The sequence below is a fragment of the Haematobia irritans genome, chromosome 2 (genome assembly GCF_050003625.1).
Source record: "Haematobia irritans isolate KBUSLIRL chromosome 2, ASM5000362v1, whole genome shotgun sequence".
NCBI lineage: Eukaryota > Metazoa > Arthropoda > Insecta > Diptera > Muscidae > Haematobia > Haematobia irritans.
The window spans coordinates 223,860,286-223,886,893 of record NC_134398.1 but is presented as its reverse complement, the minus strand read 5'-3'; the positions used below and the strand labels follow the sequence as shown (position 1 = coordinate 223,886,893).

Sequence of the window (26,608 nt, the reverse complement as noted above, 5' to 3'; positions counted from 1 at the left end):
AATTTATTTTTTATTTGTAATTACAAATTACAAAATTTGTATTTACAATTACAAAAAAAAATATATATATATATATTAGCCACCAACGCCAATTAAAATATTGATTGAACCAATTAAAATATTAACGGTTTCTACTAATTTGTGAAATTTGTTTTTTTTACAATTACAAAATTATTTTTTATTTAGTCATACAAAATCAATTACAATAGAAAAGCTTCAGGATCCATCGAACAATAAAGTGTAAAATTTTTAGATAACATTTCAAATGCAAATCAATTTAATGTTTAGTCTTCCAAACAATTTAGTTGGATTTACATTCTTTATTTAAATACAAACACATCAATTAGTACATACATGTATTTAAAATATACAACAATTAGCAGACAATATCTCACATAATTAATAATATACGATATTGACATTATTAACTGGTTAAATAAACAATTCATTTAAATAAATATAAAGCAACAAATTCTCTATAGCATAGTTTACTCTGTGTGTAGAATGTACGTTAGAGCACAAAACGTTTTTATTCTTATTAAAGAAATTTAAATTTCTCTGCCAAACGTATAATATGAGCAGTCTTTTCTGAAATTTCCTTTCTGCCTACATTCTTGCTCATTACATCCATTCCCATATCTTTGTAATCGTCCGGCATGGTGCTGTTATCTGCTAAAATAATTTTTGTCATAAAAATGGCATGACAGATTTCAATGGGGGCACATCTAGAGATTTCTTTCATGAATCTAAAGTGCAAAAAAAAAAAATATATTTAAGTTCAATTAAAAATGGTACATAAGAAATTGTATTTTTCAATAATATAAATTTAACAAAATTCGAAGTCACACTTTGTATATATCTCGCGTTTTTCAGATTTAAATGATGTGTCACATTTGATCAATATCATTAACCCAATATCCATGAGAATTTGGTCATACATCAACACCGAAAAATACAAATAAAATTAGCCAATGAAGAGAGCTGTGACTATGGATCCATGAAAATTAGTCCTAAAACCGAAATGAAGTAGGACCCCAAAATATTATTGTTTGGGGAGGAACTTATTTTAATTTATTTTTAGGGTTCGTTTGCAATAAGGGAGTTGACAATGGTGAAACTAGTCTAAAATAATCCACAAAAATTTGGAGCAAATTTTACAAAAAAAACAAGTATATACAGCACTAAGTTCGGCCGGGCCGAATCTTAAATACCCACCACCATGAACCAAATATTAGAGTTTCCTTTGAAATTTCAGGAGGGCTTGAGGACTTGAGGGCACTTCCCGAAGATAAATTTAAAGATTTCACCTATGAGAACTATATCAGATTCTGGATTTATAAGAACCATTTTTGTTTGAGTTTTAGAGGAATCATTAACTTCTCTTGTAAGTGTGCAAGAAAATTATAAAATAACGTCTTGATTTGAAATCTTAAATCTGTAGAAGTAAAATAGTGCGCCTTCGACACCCGAATGGACCGATTAAAAACTTTATATTTACAATTTCAGGCAAATCAAATAAAAACTACGGTTTCTAGAAACCCAAGAAGTAAAATCGGGAGATCGGTTTATATGGGGGCTATACCAAAACATGGACCGATACTCACCATTTTTGGCACACCTCTTTATGGTCATAAAATACCTCTAGATTTCAAATTTCAGGCAAATTGGATAAAAACGTCGATTTCTATAAGCCCAAGACCCCAAATCGGGAGGTCGGTTTATATGGGGTTTATATGGGGACTATATCAAAACCTTGACCTGCCTGCAGACAAAAGACGAGTTTGTGCAAAATTTCAGCACGATTGCTTCATTATTGAAGACTAGCGTGATTACAACAGACAGACAGATAGACGGACATCGTTATATCGTCTTAGAATTTCTCCCTGATCAAGAATATATACTTTATATAGTCGGAAATCGATATTTCGATGTGTTACAAAAGGAATGACAAACTTATTATACCCCCGTCACCATGGTGGTGGGTATAAAAAAAAAACTACCAAACAACTACTGTCAAAATTTTGTTTCTACAGTACATTTTCTCAAATTTATTTATTTTTATCTATGTTTAGATTTTTTAAAAAATTTCTATAGAAAATGTTGTCAATTTTTTTTTTCTGTAGAAAATTTTGTGAAAATTTTATTTCTATAGAAATTTTTGTGAAAATTTTATTTCTATAGAAAATGTTGTCAAAATTTTATTTCTATAGAAAATGTTGTCAAAATTTTATTTTTTCCAATTAAGAATTTTGTAAAAATTTTATTTTTTTAAAGGAAAATTATGTCAATTTTATTTCTATAGGAAATTTTGTCAAAATGTTATTTCTATAGAAAATTTTGTCAACATTGTTGTTTTTTTCTATAGAACATTTTGTCAAAATTTTATTTCTATAGAAAATTTTTTTTCAATTAAGAATTTTGTAAAAATTTTATTTTTATAGGAAAATTATGTCAACATTTTATGTCTATAGAATTTTTTTTTTCAATTAAGAATTTTGTAAAAATTTTATTTTTATGGGAAAATTATGTCAAAATTTTAAGTCTATATAAAGTTTTGTCAAAATTTTATTTCTATAGAAAATGTTGTCAAAATTTTATTTCTATAGAAAATTTTGTCAAAATTTTATTTCTACAGAAAATTTTGTCATAATTTTATTTCTACAGATTTTTTTCCAATTAAGAATTTTGTAAAAATTTAATTTTTTTAGGAAAATTATGTCAAAATTTTATTTCTATAGGAAATTTTGTCAAAATGTTATTTCTATAGAAAATGTTGTCAATATTGTTTTTTTTTTTCTATAGAACACTTTGTCAAAATTTTATTTCCATAGAAAATTTTTTTCCAATTAAGAATTTTGTAAAAATTTTATTTTTATAGGAAAATTATGTCAACATTTTAAGTCTATAGAAAAATTTTTTTCCAATTAAGAATTTTGTAAAAATTTTATTTTTATAGGAAGATTATGTCAAAATTTTAAGTCTATATAAAATTTTGTCACAATTTTATTTCTATAGAAATTTTTGTCAAAATTTTATTTCTACAGAAAATTTTGTCAAAAATTTATGTCTATAGAAAACTTTGTCAAAATTTTATGTCTATAGAAAATTTTGTGATAATTTTATTTCTACAGATTTTTTTCCAATTACGAATTTTGTAAAAATTTTATTTTTTTAGGAAAATTATGTCAAAATTTTATTTCTATAGGAAATTTTGTCAAAATGTTATTTCTATAGAAAATGTTGTCAATATTGTTTTTTTTTTCTATAGAACATTTTGTCAAAATTTTATTTCTATAGAAATTTTTTTTCAATTAAGAATTTTGTAAAATTTTATTTTTATAGGAAAATTTCGGAGGGTTCAAGTGTGGTTTTTGTTGGGTTTAATAAACTGCCTGAATTTATTCTGATAATTGGTTGATAGTTTTGCTGCAAGTAGAGGATGCTGATGAGGAATGTGGTAATTCCGAAACGTGCGTCCATCCAACCATCTTGCAGTCTATAGGGCTTTGCCCAAATAAATTTGACAAACATTCTTTTCCTCTGTTGGTTAAGCTACTCTTGTAGTTTAGTCAATGTATGGTTTTAAGCTGAAATAAAAAAACAACAACAATGCTTAAAGAACAAAACCAACAATAACAAAACAAAACAAATGGAAAAAGAAGAGGAGGCACGCTCAAAATAAACCCAGCCATGTGAATTCAAATCGATGATTTGACAGTGGCATAGGAAAAGAGATATGTTTGTTTCGAGTTTATTTCGGCATAAGCCGGCTATCAATGTAAAACCTTTTTTCGGAGGGTTCAAGTGTGGTTTTTGTTGGGTTTAATAAACTGCCTGAATTTATTCTGATAATTGGTTGATAGTTTTGCTGCAAGTAGAGGATGCTGATGAGGAATGTGGTAATTCCGAAACGTGCGTCCATCCAACCATCTTGCAGTCTATAGGGCTTTGCCCAAATAAATTTGACAAACATTCTTTTCCTCTGTTGGTTAAGCTACTCTTGTAGTTTAGTCAATGTATGGTTTTAAGCTGAAATAAAAAAACAACAACAATGCTTAAAGAACAAAACCAACAATAACAAAACAAAACAAATGGAAAAAGAAGAGGAGGCACGCTCAAAATAAACCCAGCCATGTGAATTCAAATCGATGATTTGACAGTGGCATAGGAAAAGAGATATGTTTGTTTCGAGTTTATTTCGGCATAAGCCGGCTATCAATGTAAAACCTTTTTTCGGAGGGTTCAAGTGTGGTTTTTGTTGGGTTTAATAAACTGCCTGAATTTATTCTGATAATTGGTTGATAGTTTTGCTGCAAGTAGAGGATGCTGATGAGGAATGTGGTAATTCCGAAACGTGCGTCCATCCAACCATCTTGCAGTCTATAGGGCTTTGCCCAAATAAATTTGACAAACATTCTTTTCCTCTGTTGGTTAAGCTACTCTTGTAGTTTAGTCAATGTATGGTTTTAAGCTGAAATAAAAAAACAACAACAATGGAAAATTTTGTCAACATTTTATGTCTATAGAAATTTTTTTTTCCAATTAAGAATTTTGTAAAAATTTTATTTTTATGGGAAAATTATGTCAAAATTTTAAGTCTATATAAAATTTTGTCAAATTTTAATTTTTCTATAGAAAATGTCAAAATTTTATTTCTATAGAAAATTTTGTCAAAATTTTATGTCTATAGAAAATTTTGTCAAAATTTTATGTCTATAGAAAATTTTGTCAAAATTTTATGTCTGTAGAAAATTTTGTCAAAATTTTATTTCTACAGATTTGTTTTTTTCAATTAAGAATTTTGTAAAAATTTTATTTTTTTTTTTAGGAAAATTATGTCAAAGTTTTATTTCTATAGGAAATTTTGTCAAAATGTTATTTCTATAGAACACTTTGTCAAAATTTTTTTTCCATAGAAAATTTTTTTCCAATTAAGAATTTTGTAACAATTTTATTTTTATAGGAAAATTATGTCAACATTTTATGTCTATAGAAAAATTTTGTTCCAATTAAGAATTTTGTAAAAATTTTATTTTTATAGGACAATTATGTCAAAATTTTATGTGTATAGAATTTTTTTTTCCAATTAAGAATTTTGTAAAAATTTTATTTTTATAGGAAGATTATGTCAAAATTTGAAGTCTATATAAAATTTTGTCACAATTTTATTTCTACACAAAAGTTTGTCAAAATGTATTTCTATAGAAAATTTTGGCACAATTTTATTTCTATAGAAAATTTTATTTCTACATAAAATTTTGTCAAAATTTTATTTCTATAGAAAATTTTGTCAAAATATTATTTCTATAGAAAATTTTATTTCTATAGAAAATATGGTCAACATTTTCTTTCTATAGAAAATTTTGTCAACATTTTATTTCTAGAGAAAGTTTATGAAGTAGTTCTTAGTTGGAGAGGAATATTTTGCAAAGCAAAGAATTCAATCAATCAGTAAAAAATCTACCATTTTTGGTAGAATTCTACCACATGTGACAATCTTTACTATATAGAGTCTGATTTGGTTTTATTTCTATAGATAATTTTGTCAAAATATTATTTCTATAGAAAATTTTGTCAACATTTTATTTCTAGAGAAAATTTATGAAGCAGCTCTTAGTTGGAGAGGAATATTTTGCAAAATCTACCAAAGCAAAGAATTCTATCAATCAGTAAAACATCTATAATTTTTCTACCACATGTGACAATCTTTACTATATAGAGTCAGATTTGGTTTTTGTGTGGCCGGGGTTTACAACTTTCACCTATGAAAAGATGCATTTTGGGACTTTGCGGAAGCGTTGACTAGTTGTGAAGAAACAAAAATCATACGATTATCGGAAAATTGAGGGTTACAATAAACTGATTAACATATCTATTCCCACTCATAGGAAAAGTTAGCAAAAAAAGCGATCAATGCAACCTTTGGCCTTTTTTTAAGTGAAATAAAATCAGGATTTTGTAGACCAACAATGTATGCGACTTCCAAAGACTAACACATAAGATTTTGGGGTCCAGAAAAAATATTTCTGCTGTCATCATTTTCATACAGGTTTTTAAAATTCGCGTGGTCCATTTACTTAAGAAAATATTTAAACGAAAATGTATATTACGATCGCCTTGTGTGCCATATATTAGAAAGGGTGACTTGTTTACAAATGTTATTGCATAATCAAAAACAATTAATTGTTTTTAATGTTTAAAGATTTTAGGTGCAGCAGTAGTTCTATTATCAGATAGACTGGAGTGAATATAAAAGTTTATTCGGATCATCAGAAAATATCAGCAAACTACTGGCTTTTCAGCAACATGTCTGCTGTTCCAAAATATCTGTTTATTTGTTTTTTTTTTTAATGCTAAAATAGCTTTTTTCTGCTGAGAAAATAGTAGTCAGTATTTGCTATTAGCAGCAGTTTCAGCCAAACTAAAACATGTTTTAGTGCAGTCAAGTTAGGAAAATAGCAGACAATGTTTGCTGTTTCAGCAAACAGTAACTGCTTTCCACTTTTGAGCAGACACTTTGCTGTTTTAAGCAATTTTTCGGCAGTGTCTACTGACATATTTCTTTGGGTGTAATATGTATATGTATGTGAGGTATACGATATTTTGTCAATTTTACTTACCCCACTAATGAATATTGATCCGTTGACACATTGAGTGTTTTCAAACAATCAATAAACGCATTATAATACATAACCAAGAACTCATCCATATGATTTTCCAAGATTGTTATATCAACACTTGAAAATAAGAAAAATATGATATCATGGGCCACACATTCATATTGGGCTATTTGAAAGTCCACAAATTTTACTTTGCAGGGAGCACCATTTTCATCTGAAATTTAGAAAATTCTTAGATTCTTAGAAAGTTACCCGGTATATTTTAAACTATACCATATTTTAACATTAAATTGTTAATCCATAAATCACAGTGGGCCAGTGTTGTGTATAGATCATCCTTGGCATCTGGTCTGGCGAAAAAATCATCAAACTCTTGCATCAGTTGTTTAAATCGGCTCACATAGTCTTCATTATTATTAGTTGCAATAGAGATTTCTTTGAATAGATCCTGCACAGACAGTATTACCATTTGTTCGTCACATGAAAAAAAGGGAAGAAGAAAAATACGATATGTTTTGTTAGCATGATAATATCTATCAATCTAGAATTATATACTCAAGAATCACCAAAAGAGAATATTTTATAAAAATTAAATTAGAATTAGTTGTGGATCAAAAAAAAAATGGAAATCCAAGTGTGTGAACACAACCATACACTCATAGAAAAATATCTTACAAATGCATACAATATTTGGTACTTCAGCAAAGAGTGTTTTCATTCTCTCTTTTGCAGCAGACTTCTTGCTGTTTTAGCAGACTTTTCATTTGTGCCTATTAAAAAAGTTCTTCGGGTGTAGCAATAGGTGAACACTTTATGTTTATTTCTTATGGGAATCAAATACGCGATGGAATATATACGAGGGTTGCATTTTATATTTCGGAATTGAGCAAAGCTTTTTTGTAAAGCTTGACAATATGCGTACTCAACGTTTAGATATACAAGCTGTTTTTGTTTGTAAACATTTTCGTGAGATTCTTTTTACAACTTTCGACGCAGATAAACTCAACAAAAGTGGGATGAAGCTCCGTCAACGATCCGTTTTTTATCGATGGTATGGAAAATTCAACCGAGGTCGTAGTTGAATCCAAAACGAAAGTCATCCAAAATCAGTTGTGTTCCGGAAACGTTTGATGCTATGTTATGCGCCAACTGATATTGCAAGATCGTCATGTGACATATCGTGAGATTGGCATTAGTGGGACCAGAATATAAAAGCTCGTGTCGATTGGTCGAAAGAAATGCTCCAAAAATACGAACGTGGTGCTTCGAAATACGTCTATGACAGTTGAATCGTGGATTTACGAGTATGAAACCGAAAGTAAACAGCAGTAGAAAGTTCCACAGCGATTGATGCGTTCACCATGCATGTTTAGGAGATACCTCAAATAAATTAGGGTTTTGTATACTTGTTTTTAGGAAACAAATTTTTAATATTTCGTTTTTCAGCTTTTTTTCTTCGTATGCTGTCAAAGTCCTTTAAAAACGAGTTAACGACAACTTTATTTTCCAAATTTGGACTCGACATAGCATAGAAATTATGCTATGTTTCAAGTAAAAAATATTGTGTTAAAAAAAATTTGAGTTCCAAACATATAATTTTTACACCCAAACATATGAAAAACAGTATTTTTAGTCCGTGTAGAACTAAAACACATCAAATTTCCCTAATTACAAATTTCAGAAAAATAATCGGCTTCGGCCGATTATGGCTGTTTTTGCCGAACATCGGCTTCGGCCAAAGAAAACCGTAAACGATGGTTGTTTGTCTGAAATTTCGTTTGGGAGGAACGAAAAATTTTTTTGCGTATACATATATTCGGATTGCCAAAGTACATACATACCTCATTCATTTGGGCCTTAACATCGGGCGCCATATCACCATTCATGTTAAATCTTCTAATATATGGTCGAACATATTTATCGAATATTTCGGGTTTTTTCAATCTCAATGCAATGGGTAAAGCATGGAATTTTGCTAATTCGAGGAGTATGAACTTGGTTTGTTCAAAATTAAACATTACATGACGATTTCCAGGTTTAAACCCTGAAGTTTGTAGATTTTCTTGAACCAATACTGCATCTCTGTCCACAATTTCAGCATCAGGATTTAATGAAATTCTACTTCCATAATATTGAGGAAATCCATCAAATAATTGGGATTCTGGAATACCTTCTTCCAATTGCATCGAACGCAGTTCAGGTCCTAGATATTTATAAACGGAATTTTCCGTGAGGCAGGTACGTTCGGGTTTGAAAATTTCCCAAAAGAAATCATTCGTGATGGGTGGCAATTTAGCGACCAATGGTAATTCTTCAATTTCCCCCGAAGGCTTTTGTATATTGGCCGTTACGGCCAACATCACACTACCATAATTTTCACCCGCCTTAGTGAGATAGCGGCTAGTGTATGAGACCAATTTGCCACCACCCAAATGTGGTTCAATCACTGAGGGAAGGTCTATTATCCTGGGTACTTCGGCCATAGTAACTGAAATAGGAGAAAATAGGCAAATGTAAAAAGGTTTTATGGGATATTTAGCTCTATTCGGTTGCAAAAATTTAATAAAAAATTCTTTAAAAAAATGAAAACTACGGTCTCTTTTGCAGCAGTGACATTTATCGAAACAGCAACCTTTTTTGCTTATTACTTTTTCTTTTGATCGTATGGAAACCAATTCACAGAAATTAGAAAGTTCAAGGAACGTTTGAAATAAACGCCCACAAACACTTTGCTAGTAAAAACAGCAGAAAATTTGGATCAAACTAAACTTTTTTTCGAGTGTAATGTTCATCGGTAACTAGTTGACTGAAATTATCTCGCATACTTTTTATAAGGCCGATATTAAAAATATTTGATTTGATTTTTAATTTTATGCCCTTGTCTTATCTTTTGTTTGCAAAATATTCACATTTCATATCAGCAAAATTAATCAGAATATTTTTTAAGTCATTTTCGTCCAATCAATCTTTATGTTATTTTATGTTGAACACGTCGAGTATGTGCTCAACATATCAATAGTGTTTTTTTTTCTTATTTACATGTGAAAAAATTTACACACAAAAGAAAAACTTAGTAATAAGAACACAAAAAAGCAACACGTTGAGAAGGAATATCATTTTTGGTTGAGGAACTTTCAATATGTTTGTCGTAATCATGTTGTCTCTAAAATTATGTACACTAATAGAAAAAAATACCTTCCAAAATCGTGAACGGACGGTAACAAAATGAAACGGTTTCGTCCATGGGCATTCACGATATCATGAACGGCTTTCGTTTCTCTTTGGCCATGAAAAGTCTTAAAATAATCGTTAGACGTTTTTGTGGCAACTCCGTCGTAGGTGTAATGTGCCAAGACGACTGTTAACCTGTATGTAACAGAGAATCGATGTTCGAGTCCCGGTAGCTGATTTTTTTTTAATTCGTAACCATTACGTTTTCATATCATGAACGCTGGACGTTGTTTTGACATCGCATGGTGTTCTCCGTTTGACACCACATGTACGTTGATTCCCTTGCATGAACGCATTGTTCTGAAACGTGCACGTGCAAATTTTTCATATACAAATTTAAATTTTCATCAAAATTATGATTTTTTGAGGGTGGTCACAAATCAAGGTCTTTTTGCTCTGGTAAGTATATTTAAAGAGATACACGCAAAGAAAAAAAAACGTTTGGAAAACGTGTACCGAAAACGTTTTTCTTTTGTTAGAGTTTTTTGAATTGCTTAGAAAATTTTAAACTTTTATCACCAAACAAATTAGTTTGTTACAAAATTATTATTTTTTCAATAAAAAAAAGTTATTTTTGAAACAACAACACAGTCCATTTCGTTTATATCAAACACTGTTCTTTTCTGACTTTAGGTCTTTAATAAGACACATTTTACACTTCAAAATTTAATATACTACAATGTAATGTTGAAATTTTTTTCGGAATCTTCCGAACATATCTGGAATATATGTAAAAATAAAAAAAAACAAAAAAACTTTGGTCGAAGCAGGGATCGAACCCACGACCCTTGGTATGCAAGTCGGACGTAGCAACCACTGCTCCACGGTGCCAAACTAAATGTTTGTTTCTTTTAAATAAACTTTGTTCATTCGGTTCGTGGGCGCCGCAAGCTATGCTATATAAATATAACTTATATGGACATTTATCTATTGATGACCATAACAGGTACATAGCTCAGTGGTTAGTGTGTTTGCTTACAAAGTGCATGGTCCGCGGTTCGATTCTCCGTCCAGGCGAAAGGTAAAAAATTTTAAAAATTTATAAAATCTTATAATTTCTTCTACATTGTTGGTATTACAGGAAAAGGTGTTAAGAACTAAAAAACCTCGTGGATGTGAGAAAGATGTGAGGGAAAATGAAATTAGCAAGAAAACAACGTTTTTTTTTTGAGTTTGTCTTTATGAAATTGTTTTTACATCCTGGAAAAGAATAAACGTTTATCACAAAATGTATATACTTTTCTTCCAAATACACTTCCTTACAGCGAAAAGCAAATGAGAAACGAACTTTATTTGTCTAAAATTTCGTTTGGGAGGAAAGAATTATTTTTTTGCGTGTATGACCAAAATAAATTCTACATGTAAAAAATTTAATTATTCTAGGATTTTCATCGAAATTTTCGTTTTTTATACCCTCTACCATAGGATGGGGGTATATAAACTTTGTCATTCCGTTTGTAACACATCGAAATATTGCTCTAAGACCCCATAAAGTGCATATTCTGGGTCGTGGTGAAATTCTGAGTCGATCTGAGCATGTCCGTCCGTCCATCCGTCTGTTGAAATCACGCTAACTTCCGAACGAAACTTCCGAACGAAGCTATCGACTTGAAACTTGGCACAAGTAGTTGTTATTGATGTAGGTCGGATGGTATTGCCCCCTTATAAACGGACCCCAAATTTGGCTTGCGGATCCTCTAAGAGAAGCAAATTTCATCCGATCCGGCTGAAATTTGGTACATGGTGTTAGTATATGGTCTCTAACAACCATGCAAAAATTGGTCCATATCGGCCCATAATTATATATAGCCCCCATATAAACCGATCCTCCGATTTGGCTTGCGGAGCCTCTAAGAGAAGCAAATTTCATCCTATCCGGCTGAAATTTGGTACACGGTGTAAGTATATGGTCTCTAACAACCATGCAAAAATTGGTCCACATCGGCCCATAATTATATATAGCCCCCATATAAACCGATCCCCCGATTTGGCTTGCGGAGCCTCTAAGAGAAGCAAATTTCATCCTATCCGGCTGAAATTTCGTAATCGCAAATAATTTTAGTGGTTTATGCTAATAACAATTATTGGTTTTAGTTTACAAATTTTTATAAATAATTAAAGATTTTAATAATTGTACATTAACAAGTATCAGGAGAACAGGAAAAACCAAAATTTCTAATGTCACAAAAATGTTTCCATTTAAAGTCTTTATTGAGTCTTAAAAAATATTCAATTAAAAAATTAATTTATTCAACAAATTTTTAAATTGAAACAAACATCAATCATAAAAATTAATAGTATCAAAACTAATTTTTTAATTGGATCAATTAATTTTTTTTTACTTTCAATTAATTTTTTCTGTGTACATGGTGTAAGTATATGGTCTCTAACAACCATGCAAAAATTGGTCCACATCGGCCCATAATTATATATAGCCCCCATATAAACCGATCACCAGATTTGACCTCCGGAGCGTCTTGGAAGACCAAAATTCATCTGATTCAGTTGAAATTTGGTACGTGGTGTTAATATATGGCCTCAAACACCTATGCAAAAATTGGTCGAAATCAGTCCATAATTATATTAAGCCCCCATATAAACCGATCCCCAGATTTGACCTTCGGAGCCCCTTGGAAGAGCAAAATTCATCCGATTCGGTTGAAATTTTGTACGTGATGCTAGTATATGGTATCCAACAACCATGCAGGAATTGGTTTATATCAGTCCATAATTATATATAGCCCCCATATAAACCGATTTGGAGAAGCAAAATTCATCCGATCTGGTTGAAATTCGGTACGTGGTGGTAGTATATGGTATTTAACAACCGTACCAAAAGTGGTCTATATCAGTCCATAATCATATATAGCCCCCATATAAACCGATCCCAAGATTTGGTTTTGGAGCCCCTTGGATTCGTAATTATTTGTAGACTTATACCTATACATACCTTTTTTGTCTAATATATACCACGTAGCGACAAACTCACAATTTAGAAAACAATGTTAAGAAGTTTTAAGATACCACAACCCAATTAATTCGATTGTGGATGACAGCCTTTCGTAGAAGTTTCTACGCAATCTATGGTGGAGGGTACATAAGATTCGGCCTGGCCGAACTTACGGTCGTATATACTTGTTTCTTTTTGTTTTTTGTTTTTGGGCGGTCACGAATTAAAGTATTTTTCGCCCTTCACTGAAAAAAATATTGTCTTGAGGCCAAACCTTTCGTGTCCTTAATCCGCTTTACAGACTATCAGTTATTCCGGACGACAGTGCACGTGTCGAACATATCCCATATATTGTGCACATTATAAGTTAAGTCCGAAGGCATAATCGATACTGCTGCATGTTTATGGGATCGATAACACATTTACCGATTATTTAGTCATCGCCGACAAGTCGTATCGATCCGACACACTGTAAGATTCTTTACAAACACCGACATTCCGTGCGGAATAACTGATAGTCTGTAAAGCGCATAAAATACGAATGTGTTTTTGCCTAGCATAGAAGACACATTTCTCTGATATTAAGTATTTTTCCGTGTCTAAACGACGATAAACTTTTCAATGAAATCGGTTTGTCCTTGTGTGATTCGACATAAAAATGAGGATTTTAAATGAAAGCAAAATTTTTTAAACTAAGGTCAACTTGGCTTTAATAATTCAGAAAAATTGATCCAATTAATTTTTTAATTGAAATGTCTTCAATCACGAAAATGATAGTATCAATCACAGTTTTAATTGATTAATCAATTTTCGTATTTTTCCCAACAAATAATTGACTTTTTTGTGTATGATATAAAAACATGAATGAAAATATTGTATTTTGCTAATAATTAATGTCATTAATTTAACATAGTAGCAATCTGATATTACAAAAGTTTGTATGAATTGCTGTTGCAGCAAACAAACTGTTTAAATAGCAGTAATTCTGGCGGCAAACATCAGTCGATGTGTGCTGTTAATAAGAAGAGTTTTCCTATGAATGTTTATATAGTTTTAAACGTAAAGTGATAGCAATATATACATATATATCGGGCTTATTACATTCATAGAAAAAAGTCTAAAAAATTCAGGCGACGGACAAATTTTATAATTTTATTTTTGTATATTCGTGCCTTAAAAGCTGCTAAATACAATCAACAAACATTTTGCTTGCCTTCATTTGAAAAATATTAAGATTTTTGAGCAAATACATGACATATTCTTAAAATATATCTCAATCATTATAGTTTAAAAATGTCACAAAAATATAGAAAATAATTAATCAAGCTTGAGATCGTTGTTTGTATGTATTGGTTTCTTTATTTTTCAATATTTCGCAATTTCATTGCTTCATCAGGAGTCGATCTATAATAAAAGTGGTTTGATAATTTTTAATCATGACATGTAAAATTCTTTCTCAAAATTGTTTTTCAAATCGCAAATAATTTTAGTGGTTTATGCTAATAACAACTATTGGTTTTAGTTTACAAATTTTAATAAATAATTAAAGATTTTAATAATTGTACATTAACAAGTATCAGGAGAACAGGAAAAACCAAAATTTCTAATGTCACAAAAATGTTTCCATTTAAAGTCTTAATTGAGTCTTAAAAAATATTCAATTAAAAAATTAATTTATTCAACAAATTTTTAAATTGAAACAAACATCAATCATAAAAATTAATAGTATCAAAACTAATTTTGTAATTGGATCAATTAATTTTTTTTTTACTTTCAATTAATTTTTACTGTGATTGGAGACATTTTAATTAAAAAATTAATTGGATCAATTAATTTCGTGATTGAATCAGAAAAAAATTGTGTGTACTTTCCTTTTTTGCAGACGTTCTGCTGTTTTAACAAATTTTTCTGCTGTGTCTGCTATCAATTTTTGTTGGGTGTATGTGGACCCATATGGCGCGTCACAAACAAATACACATTTCTCTTTGTTCGTCTCTGTTTTAGACTGACTACACTCATAAAAAAAGTCTACTAAAAATAGCAGTCGATGTCTGCTGTTATATTTTTGTACTTCAGGGCCTAATGAACAACAATTTATAAAATTTTTAGGTTATAAATTTTTCCCCAAAGCATATTTAAGAACCAAAAGTAGTTTTTGGTATATTTTTGCACTGTAATATACTTACAAGCTCCTAAATACGATAAGCAAACATTTTGTTTGCTGTTATGCCTCAATTCGATAAATATTCAGATTTTTGTTCAAATACTATAGATATTCATAAAATATTGTTTTAATTATGTTAGGATAGCTCCTAAGTTGACATTTTTATTTGTTTTAACCAAAATAAAAAATGTTTTAGTGTAATAGAGCTTAAAAAATAGCAGGATATGTTTGCTATTTCAGCAAACAGTGACTGCTGTCCCTTTTTCAGCAGACTTTCTGCGGTTTTAGCTGTCCCTACTAACAAATTTCTTTTGGGTGTATCTAATAATTAATATCGAAATAATTTATGTGTGTTATTAATTTTAAAAATCCAAATGATAACTGCGGATACCATCAGATTTTTGTGAGTGTATCTACATTATATGTGCCATTGACCTTTTGCAAAACGTAACCTTGTTTAGATGTAAGTAAAAGCTTTCAAAATATACTTATAACCATATATGATTGATTTACGCCCATATAGTTATTGTTTTTTAGAAAGTTACAAAACAACTAATTAAGAAGCTTTACAGAATTTACGATTTCTAAACTTAAATAGTTTTCTAGCTAAATAAATGTGAGTATAAATGGTTTTATTTAGTTCTAAACTCAAACAGATTTCTAGCCAAATAAATTTGAGTATAAACGGTTTTAGTATTGTAAATATTTATTGCGTTTTTTTATAACATTATTAATTTTGGGTGTCATCTTAATAATAGCAATGTTGGTTTGGTCGTGCCAAATCTAAAATACCCACCACCATGGATCAAATATAATAGATTCCTTTGAAAAAGTCTCGTTGTGAAGGGTTACTAGATAATATATAGAATTTCGATACACTCTCAATTAGACGTGTGTGAGTAATAGTTTACTCACGCACACTCACGACGGAAAAATCTTACTCACGCACGATATTGTTTGGTAGGACTCACGCACACTCACGAAAAGAAAATTTGTACTCACGCACACTCACGCACGAAAATGTCGTGACTCACGAAAAATACCGTGACTCACGAAAAATGTCATGACTCACGAACAATTTTTTGAGTAATTTACCTTAGCGACGTGTCTGAAAACTAAAGCATTATTAAAATCGTGAGCGTTATTACACTCTTAACATCCCAGGTGTCACTAAAATTAAAAATGAATTCAACTCTTAAGAGTTTTATGTTGGTGAGCGGGATTATTTTCGTGAGCGTAAATCTTTAATCACGCACACTCACGAAGATAATATTTTCGTGACTCACGCTGACGCACGACATTTTGGTTTGTTAATCACGCTCACGCACACTCACGCCGTTGCCATGAGCGTGACTAACGACTCACGCGCGAGTCACGAAAATTTTCGTGAGTCACGACAATTTCGTGTCACGTGCACACCTCTACTCTCAATAAGATCTGTTTAAATGGTACGGTTCCCGAAGTTAAATTTAAAATGTATATATATGGAGACAAAACTCAAAAAAAGTGAACTCTCTATTTCACTAAAGCCAATTAAACTTTATTTTAGTTCATGGAATTATTATGTTTGGACAAAACTCAAAAAAAGTGAACTCTCTATTTCACTAAATCCAATTAAACTTTATTTTAGTTCATGGAATTATTATGTGTGGAGAAAGTTTCCTTTACTCTAGTAATTTTTTGCGTATGTTACTAGGTATACCGGTATGAAGTGAGCGTCAAGATACAAATGTCTCGATAGGGAACATTTCTTGTAATCGAGCCCTTCTGTTTTCGTTTTTTGTTCTGTGAAAAATATTTAGTATACATCAAGTTATTGAACAGACAACATCATATTTTTTTATTAAAATGTTAAAAATGTCAAATTTTATACCAGAAAATGATGATTTGTGGAAAGCATTAATTTTTTGTTTTCATTTGAAGAAAAGTGCTGCAGAGTCGCATTGAATGCTTGTCGAGGCATATGGCGATCACGCTCTATCAGAAGAAACATGCAAAAGATGGTTCAGAAATAATGATTTTGATGTGAGAAATGAAGTTTCTACCAAAAAACTTTGAAGACGCCAAATTGGATGAAGCTGACAATTTGAGTCAAAAGCAAATGGCAGCAATGTTAAATGTTGCACAACAAACAATTTCTGACCGTTAAAAAGCTATCGGAAAGACCAATAAGTGTGGAAAATGGGTGTCACATGAACAAACGTGTCACATACTGGTACACCTGCACACAAAAAAAATGTAAGTCCAACCACAAAATTAATTGATCCAATTAATTTTTTAATTGAAATGTCTTCAATCACGAAAATGATAGAATCAATCACAGTTTTAATTGAGAATCAAAAAAAAAAATACTTGATTACAAAATTAATTGATGGGTGTAGTATCCATATGTGAGATCAATTTTTGTTTGAGTTTTAGAGGAATTTTAAACTTTTCATCTAAGTGTGTTAGAAAATTCAATGATTTAAAGTCTAAATTCTGTAGATTTTTACCCCATTATTCGAATGAGCATGAGAGGACAGTCTTTCTATGGACCTATCTTAAAATTTCCATTTCGGTACACCAATTTGGGGACCGATTTCTAAATTCCAGAACAATAGCTACATTATTGATAGCGTGACATATATGTACACGCAAAAAAATAATTCTTTCCTCCCAAACGAAATTTTAGACAAACAAAATTCAATTCTCATTTGCTTTTCGCTGTAAGGAAGTTTAGTTAGAAGAAAAGTATATAATTTTTGTGATAAACGTTTATTCTTTTCCAAGATGTAAAAACAATTTCACAAAGACTAACTCAAAAAAAACATCTTTTCTGGCTAATTGCATTTTCCCTCACATCTTTCTCACTTCCACGAGTTTTTTTTAGTTCTTAGCAACTTTTTCTGTAATACAAAGAAGAAATTATTCGAATTTATAAATTTTTTAAATTGTACCTTTCGCCTAGACGGAGAATAGAACCGCAGACCATGCAATTTGTAAGCCAACACACTATCCACTGAGCTATGTAGCTGTCATCAATAGACAATTATCCATATAAGCTATATTTATATAGCATAGCATGCAGCGCCCACGAGCCGATTAAACAAACTTTATTTAACAGCAACATACACCTAGTTGGGCACCGTGGAGCAGTGGTTGCTACGTCCGCCTTGCATGCCAAGGGTCCTGGTTCGATCCCTGCTTCGAACATCAAAAAGTTTTTTTTTTTTACATATATTCCAGATATGTTTGGAAGATTCCGAAAAGATGTTCAACATTACATACTACTATATTAAATTTTTACTATGAACTGTAAAATGTGTCTTATTAAAAAGTTGGAAAAGAACAGTCCTTGATATAAACGAAATGGACTGTGTTGTTGGTTCAAAAATATTTTTTTTTATTGAAAAAATAAAAATTTTGTAACAAACGATTTTTTTGGCGCTAAAAGTTTAAAATTTTCGAAGCATTTCAAAAAACTCTAACAAAAGAAACCCATTTTCGGTACACGTTTTCCAAACGTTTTGTTTTTTTTTTTTCTTTGCGTGTATACTTTATATATTCGGAAATCTATATTTCGTTGTGTTACAAACGGAGTGGCCTCATCATTGGTATAAAACTAATAGAACTACATACGTCACGATGGAAATGGCTAAACTGTGTGTAGAAAATTAATTGAGAAACTTAAAAAAAAAAATAATTAGCAAAGCTTTTTTTAATTAAATGTATACACCCAAAGAAATCTGTCTGCAGAAATTATAAAAAAAATATTGGTAAAATAACTATAGTAGTCTTCTATTTATACCCTGCGCCACACTGTGGAATAGGGTATTATAAGTTAGTGCACATGTTTGCAACATCCAGAAGAAGATGAGATAGACACATCATGTCTTTGGTAATAATGCTGAGGGCCGGCCCTAGAGTCGATCTAGCCATATCAATCTATCTGTGAACAATATGTGTGATCAATTATTATTTCCTTAAATCATAATGTGTCTCACTTCAAAGACATGATTTACATTTCATGTCCTAAAGTTTAAACTGCATAATACTTCAGATTAGGTCAATAGTTTTTTTTTTTTTTGGTTCAGTGTAGTCAATTTATTTGTTGTGTTAGTTTATTTTTTCAGAATAGTTTTTTAATTACACTTCATCACGGCATACGTTTATAATATTCTTCTTTTCATATTTTATTATCGCACTATACAGTATTTAGTCGCAATTTTTTAACACTGTCATTACCAATCTAAATTTTTAGATAACAAAATTTTGATATAGTATAGTAAATGGACATACATACATAAATTACCCTTAATGCGCTTTACAGACTATCAGTTATTCCGGACGGAATGTCGGTGTTTGTAAAGAATCTTACAGTGTGTCGGGTCGATACGACTTGTCGGCGATGACTAAGTAATCGGTAAATGTGTTATCGATCCCATAAACATGCAGCAGTATCGATTATGCCTTCGGACTTAACTTATAATGTGCACAATATATGGGATATGTTCGACACGAGCACTGTCGTCCGGAATAACTGATAGTCTGTAAAGCGCATAAATCTGTGCACAGACTAAAAGTTAACTCATTTAGGGGAAAATAAACTTGAGATTTCCTTAATTTGTTGTTAAAACGACGACAATTTAATGATATTTTTGGATTCTACATTAGCTACCATTAAAGAACTTTTTCTTCTTACAAAACCAAAACAAAACTAATAGTAAAAGAAATGGGTATATTAACATCTTTGGCCAAGGTCAACTTGGCTTTAATAATTTTGAAAAATTCTTTTTGTTTGCAACTTGTCTGCAACAAAAAAAAACGTTCAAAAGGGGACATTTTAACACTTTATTTTAAGACACATTTTACTTGAACCAAAGCATAATTTCTACTTAAAGGCCGGTACTCTGTTCGGTTTTCGCGTTGAAACTCCATACAAAACCAAAAAATGCGAAAAATTTGCAAATTTTTTTCCATTTGTGATACTTTGTTTTTTCGTGTTGAAAAACTGACGTTTATAGCACGGCGCCATTTGCAATGTGAATTAAGAAATAATTTATTTATTAAAAACTATTTGTGCGGGTTTATAAATCAAACACGGAATATATTTTTGTTCCGAAACTATACAAAGGATCAAAGGAATAGCAGATCAATTGCCCAAGGAAAAATAAAATGTTATTTTGTAAAAACAAGCAACAACCACCAACTTAATCCAATATCGCTCCCTGTAAAATAGCGCTCCAAGCTACCTAAAAATACGCTGCTTTCTATGTGCGAAATAATGGTTTCCATAAAAATTTTTCGCAAGAATGAACATAGTACCGGCCTTAAAGTGGAGTGAGCATTTGGAAATTGAATTTTTCGATAACGCGTTTTAAAAGAGTTTTGATAGCACTTTAAGAAAAAAGGAATAACTTCAAATTTGTTTCCTAGTATCAAGTACGCAAAATTCAAGTTTAAAAGAGAATTGTGTCTTAAATGTAAACTTAAAAGTTAGTTAATTTTAGAAAAATTAGATTAATTTTAGAAAATGTTAACTAAACGATGCACAGAGGGGTATTTTAACGATCTGGGCGGCTAAAATTATTTGAAGTAAATTTATGAAGCAGAATGTTAAAAAATTACTCGGTGAGGCGTAAAAAAATAATTGGCTAACATTTGGGGGGTAGAGGGGATTTTTTACAGCAGTTTGAAGATAATACCTCAAATTTTTCAAGTTGAAAATGCTAGATATGAAATAAATGTGTACTAAATGTATTATGTGTAATAAATGTAATACGTTTATTTTAAATAAGTGTTTGGCATATTTTCAAAACGTCTCCACGAACTATGTACTTGATTTTTGAAGGACCTAAATTTGGAATATATGTTTTTTTTTTAATATACAAAACAATATATTTTATTATATTATTGTATATTAATTATTATATGTATATTAATATTTTAATATACAAAACAATTGATTAATACCAATATATCATAATAAAATAAAATTACAATAATTTCCTAAATAGTTTGTGTTTTATTCAAAATCAACATCGGCCCTTGAAATTTTAACCACCCAATAGTAAAATTTACAAATTTTAAGAAATTATAAACTATTTGGTGGTAAACATGAATTTAGTTAATGTTTATGCTTAATTTGTGTATAATTTTTCCTCTGTTTTAGTTCATTTAAATAATGTACGCAAAAAAATTATTAAAGTCGTAGAAACTTTTTTTAAAACGTAATAATTCCATGAACTAAAATAGAATTAAATCGGCTTTAGTGAAATATAAGGTTCACTTTTTTTGAGTGTACACAGAAAAAAATTTCACGAAAATTTTTCCACTTTAAATTTTAATTGAGTTTTAAAAAATATTCAATATTCAAAAATATTCAAAATATTAGTATCAATTAATTTTTTAATTGGAACAATTACTTTTTTAATTCAATTTCAATTAATTTTTAAATTGATACTATCATTTTTGTGATTGAAGACATTTGAATTAAAAAATTAATTGGATCAATTAATTTCGTAATTGAATCAGAAAAAAAAATTTTGTGTGTATCGTTACTTTAATTCTCTGTGTCTTTGGCTCAGAATCAATACCAAAATCATTAGTACACAGAAAAGAAAGCAAACTGTTTTGTACCAAGAATGAACTAAATTTTACTCCACATTTTGAGATTTCCACAAAACGTTTTTAAAACCAAGGAAATTTAATGCCTTGGTGTAGTTTTTAACTAAAATTCACGAAATTACATTGAAAAAATATTCAATTAAAAATTTTATCGATTTAACAATTTTTTTAATTGAAACAAAAATCAATCACAAAAATTAATAGTACCAATAATTTTTTTAATTGGATCAACTAATATTTTAATTGACTGTCAATTAATTTTTTAATTGATACTATCATTTCTGTGATTGAAGACATTTCAATTAAAATATTAATTGGATCAATTAATTACGTGATTGAATCAGAAAAAAAATTTTTGTGTGTAGTTTATTCTTACTATTTTTGGGAATCGTACGAAAATTTTCTTCTGCTTTAGTTCATATTGAACTTATGTGTACGGTCATTGAACTTTATAACCATCCCAAGATAAATTATGCTGAAGTAATATACCTAAATATTTCACTTCCTTGACTTCGTTAACTACAATACCATTGATGGATATTGAAAACTCACTAACAGCTTGGTTCGAAGTCGGTCTAAATCGCACCAATTTCGTCTTCGACGAACTTAATACTAACTTATTTAACCTCGTATATTCAACGATCAAGGCCATATCCCTTTCCATAGAATTTCTTAATGTCACGTCGTTTCTATAAGGGTAAAGCAGACATAGATCATCTGCAAACATATACATCCGGCCATCTAACCCCACACGGATGAAAAAGACTGTTTTTCATATGTTTGGCTATAAACATTATATGTTTGGAACACAAATTTTTAAACACAATATTTTTGAGTGCAAGCATATAATGTTCATAAACTAGCATAACATGTTTGGGACATATATGTTAATATGTTAGAACATATTATGTTTGGGACATAAAATGTTTGTAAATATAATATGCTTGGATGCAAACATATATTAATTTAGAAATAGTCTATAAACATATATGTGTTTAGTAGCTTGGAGCGCTATTTAACAGGGAGCGATATTGAATTAAGTTGGTGGTTGTTGCTTGTTATTACAAAATTTACATTTTATTTTTCCTTGGGCAATTGATCAGCTTCTTCTTTGATCCTTACAAACTGTGTGGTCCGCTGTTCGAATCCCCGTCCGGCAAAAGGTAAAATTAAAATAAAAAAAAAATTGAATAATTTCTTCTACAATGTTTGTATTACAGAAAAAGGTGCTAAGAACTGAAAAATATCTTGGAAGTGAGAAAGATGTGGGGGAATATACAATTAGGCAGAAACAAAATTTTGAGCATTCAGGTCGAAAACCTATGTTGTTAGCACCTATATTACCTGTTTATTTTCATAATTCACTATGATTGTAAATATATAAATAAATAAATAAAATTTTGAGCACAATATTGTTTGGGAGAATTTTTTTTAAGCATATGATATTTTTGGGTGCAAAATGCTTCCAAACATATTATATGGTCACATAATAACATATTGTTTTTTGGAAGACAACATTATTGAATTTGGATGCAAAAATACGAAATGTTTGGAACTTATACTACCCAAACATATATTGTTTAGACCAATATGCTTTCAAACATATTATATATTGGTAGAGATCAAACATATAAATGTTTGGGCAATACCCAAAAATGTATATGCTTGAAGCAAAATATGTTTGGGAGTATATGTTACAGAAGCGATTTTTTGTGAGCGTGCAGATGGCAACAGAAAAAAACAACAGAAAAAAATTAATTATTTTTAAAAAATGTTCTTCAGTTTGACAAAAAGTATTAACTTATTTGTAACATGTTGCAATTAGAAAACTATTTTAGTTAAAATTTTCTAAATTAAACCTACATTTTCTTCCACGGTGGGGTCACTTTTTTTGGGTGTATAATTAATATATATGATTTATCTAAAATTAACCAAAATTATCCTTCCTGTTGGTTTCACTGTTTTTTGAATGTATGAGAGTTGGTGGTAGGACAAGATACAATCGAATATAGTTAACTTTAGTTCATTCTCTCTTGATGCGTTTACACTTTTTCTATTTTAATTACGAAAAATATATTATTCATTGTTTATTGGATAAATGTCCACCAATGACTACACGCTCACAAAAAATCGCTTCTGTAACATATACTCCCAAACATATTTTGCTTCAAGCATATACATTTTTGGCTATTGCCCAAACATTTATATGTTTGATCTCTTCCAATATATAATATGTTTGAAAGCATATTGGTCTAAACAATATATGTTTGGGTAGTCAATTTCCAAACATTTTGTATTTTTGCATCCAAATTCAATAATGTTGTCTTCCAAAAAACAATATGTTATTATGTGAACATATAATATGTTTGGAAGCATTTTGCACCCAAAAATATTATATGCTTAAAAAAATTCTCCCAAACAATATTGTGTTCAAAATTTTATTTATTTATATATTTACAATCATAATGAATTATGAAAATAAACAGGTAATATAGGTGCTAACAAAATAGGCTTTCGACCTGAATGCTCAAAATTTTGTTTCTGCCCAATTGTATATTCCCCCACATCTTTCTCACTTCAACGAGATTTTTTAGTTCTTAGCACCTTTTTCTGTAATACAAACATTGTAGAAGAAATTCAATTGTATGATTTATTTTTTATTTTAATTTTACCTTTTGCCGGACGGGGATTCGAACAGCGGACCACACAGTTTGTAAGGATCAAAGAAGTAGCTGATCAATTGCCCAAGGAAAAATAAAATGTTAATTTTGTAATAACAAGCAACAACCACCAACTTAATTCAATATCGCTCCCTGTTAAATAGCGCTCCAAGCTACTAAACACATATATGTTTATAGGCTATTTCTAAATTAGTATATGTTTGCATCCAAGCATATTATATTTAAAAACATTTTATGTCCCAAACATAATATGTTCTAACATATTAACATATATGTCCCAAACATGTTATGCTAGTTTATGAACATTATATGCTTGCACTCAAAAATATTGTGTTTAAAAATTTGTTTTCCAAACATATAATGTTTATAGCCAAACATATGAAAAACAGTCTTTTTTATCCGTGTAGAAGAATCTATTTCGGTTCATAGGTCAAATCAAAATTATCTTATTTTAATCGATAGATACTACTTTCCACGCATTTTTTACTTTTGTGCATATCTTTCAGATGGAAAAAATTCAATATCGGTTTAATTTTTTGCTCTTCGTTTTATTAGAAAAAAACAAACAGTTTTTACGCCAATAACTTGCAATTGGATATGTCACAGAAACGCACATCACGTTTTCACAAGAATTTCATTTTCCTATTACTTATTCATTTCATTTGCATAGTTTGTTTCATATGTAATACCAATTGTTTTGTTGTTCTTTCTTTAATTAACTTTCGTCTTGTTCAATACTCTTATCTATTGACACTAGCAAAAATTTCTTTCACTGCCAATTGATTTCAATTTATTCATGCATATTTGCCACAAATTCAGCTAATCATTCATCAACTTACTTCCGTTTGTGTATTTCTTTTATTTATTGAAACAAATGACACGCAAAATCCGATTTTGAAATTCACACGACCAACGATCACCTAACACTGTGGATCTATTCCAGCCTAAAGAATGCTTTCACTGAATTGTGTCGCTCACTTTGACTAAAGCATCTCTCTCGCTCGAAAGTAAAAACCTTTTTAGAGAAAGAACACTCAGAAGAGATTGTTGGGATAAGGGCAGAGAGCGAGAGCGAGAGCGAGTGACGACATTCTATGGTGTAAGAGTAGCTTTTTTTAAATTAGCACGCGCTAAATGTAATATTATGTCACTGTTATCATATTACCCTATGAATTAGTAATAAGGGTTTTCGTAGTATCTTAAACTCACAAAAAAAATCAGTACACCCAGAAAAAAGTGTCTTCGAAACTAAAGGAAGATATGTTCATCAATTTAGTTTAGCCATTTTATTTCCATTCAGTTAAATTTTTGTGTGAAATAATAAAATTTACTTGTTTCTGTAAAAAAAATCCTAAACTGAAAGCAGTTAGGAATAGTTCATTAACTAGAATAAGGCATGGGATTTTACTAATACTGTTTTCTTCGCTGGGTATAAGAATTTACTACTGAAAAAGAAAATTTTATTCACTTATAACAAAGCATTCGTAAAAAGAAACAAAAACCGAACTAAAACCAAGTTTCCTCAAATTTAGAAAGATGTCTTATAAAATGATAATTCTCACTTCCTTTATTATAGAAAGCTTATCATACATACGAATAACACTTGGCATAGAAAAATATTTTAGTTCATTCGTACTAAGAAGTATTCAATCCTTTCATAACTTAAGGAAACACAATTGTTAGAATATAGGAAAATTTCCTACATTTCTTTTATCTACCTGTAATCGATACCTGTCATCTATGTAAGCGATGTGTTTGCGCGTGGGTTGTTTTTTAGTTGGAATCGCGTTGTTATGGTATACGGAGAGATTGTTAAAAAATAATATTGTAAAATAATATAATAAAAAGTGTTACATTAAATTAGTGAGAAAATGTTCGTTTTTTCGAAAATTAGTTTATAAAAAAGAAAACACCGGCAGAATAACAGCCCCTTCATTCGACTTCATTTTGGCATCTTCAATTATGACGCTAACCTTTTGTGAAAAAATTGACTTAAGATTTTTTTGTTTATATTTGTAGGTATTGAAATTGTAAAAGGTGGACAAAATTGCTAGGCAGCAACTTATTCAAAGTGAATGGTACTAGAAGAAGAAAAAAATGTGTTTTAATATTTCAAGGCCAGTCGATGCTATTGATTCTAAATAAATATATTTAATATATTAATAAAACATGTCTTTTATTGAAGAAAAAATTGCTTATATAAATACATAAAATTGTATTTAAAAACGAAGATAAGCAGTTCTAAATTTGAAGTAAAAAGTTTACCACAAATATGTAAGATTTGTCCAAATGAATGAAAAAAGTTAAATAAAATCATTCCATATATGAATTCAATTCAGTTAATTTTTTCTGTAGT

The 26,608-nt window shown here is 29.9% G+C and overlaps 1 protein-coding gene across 1 annotated transcript; it reads right to left on the bottom strand.

Moving 5' to 3' along the window:
• Positions 1-300: 300 nt before the first annotated feature.
• Positions 301-25,230, bottom strand: LOC142227167 (uncharacterized). Its single transcript, XM_075297567.1, has 5 exons — positions 25,092-25,230; positions 8,462-9,108; positions 6,894-7,068; positions 6,621-6,834; positions 301-746 (listed from the first exon to the last, which is right to left on the bottom strand). The coding sequence occupies exons 2-5, from the start codon at positions 9,101-9,103 to the stop codon at positions 539-541; spliced, it is 1,239 nt and encodes a 412-aa protein (XP_075153682.1). The 5' UTR covers positions 9,104-9,108; positions 25,092-25,230; the 3' UTR covers positions 301-538.
• Positions 25,231-26,608: the final 1,378 nt, after the last annotated feature.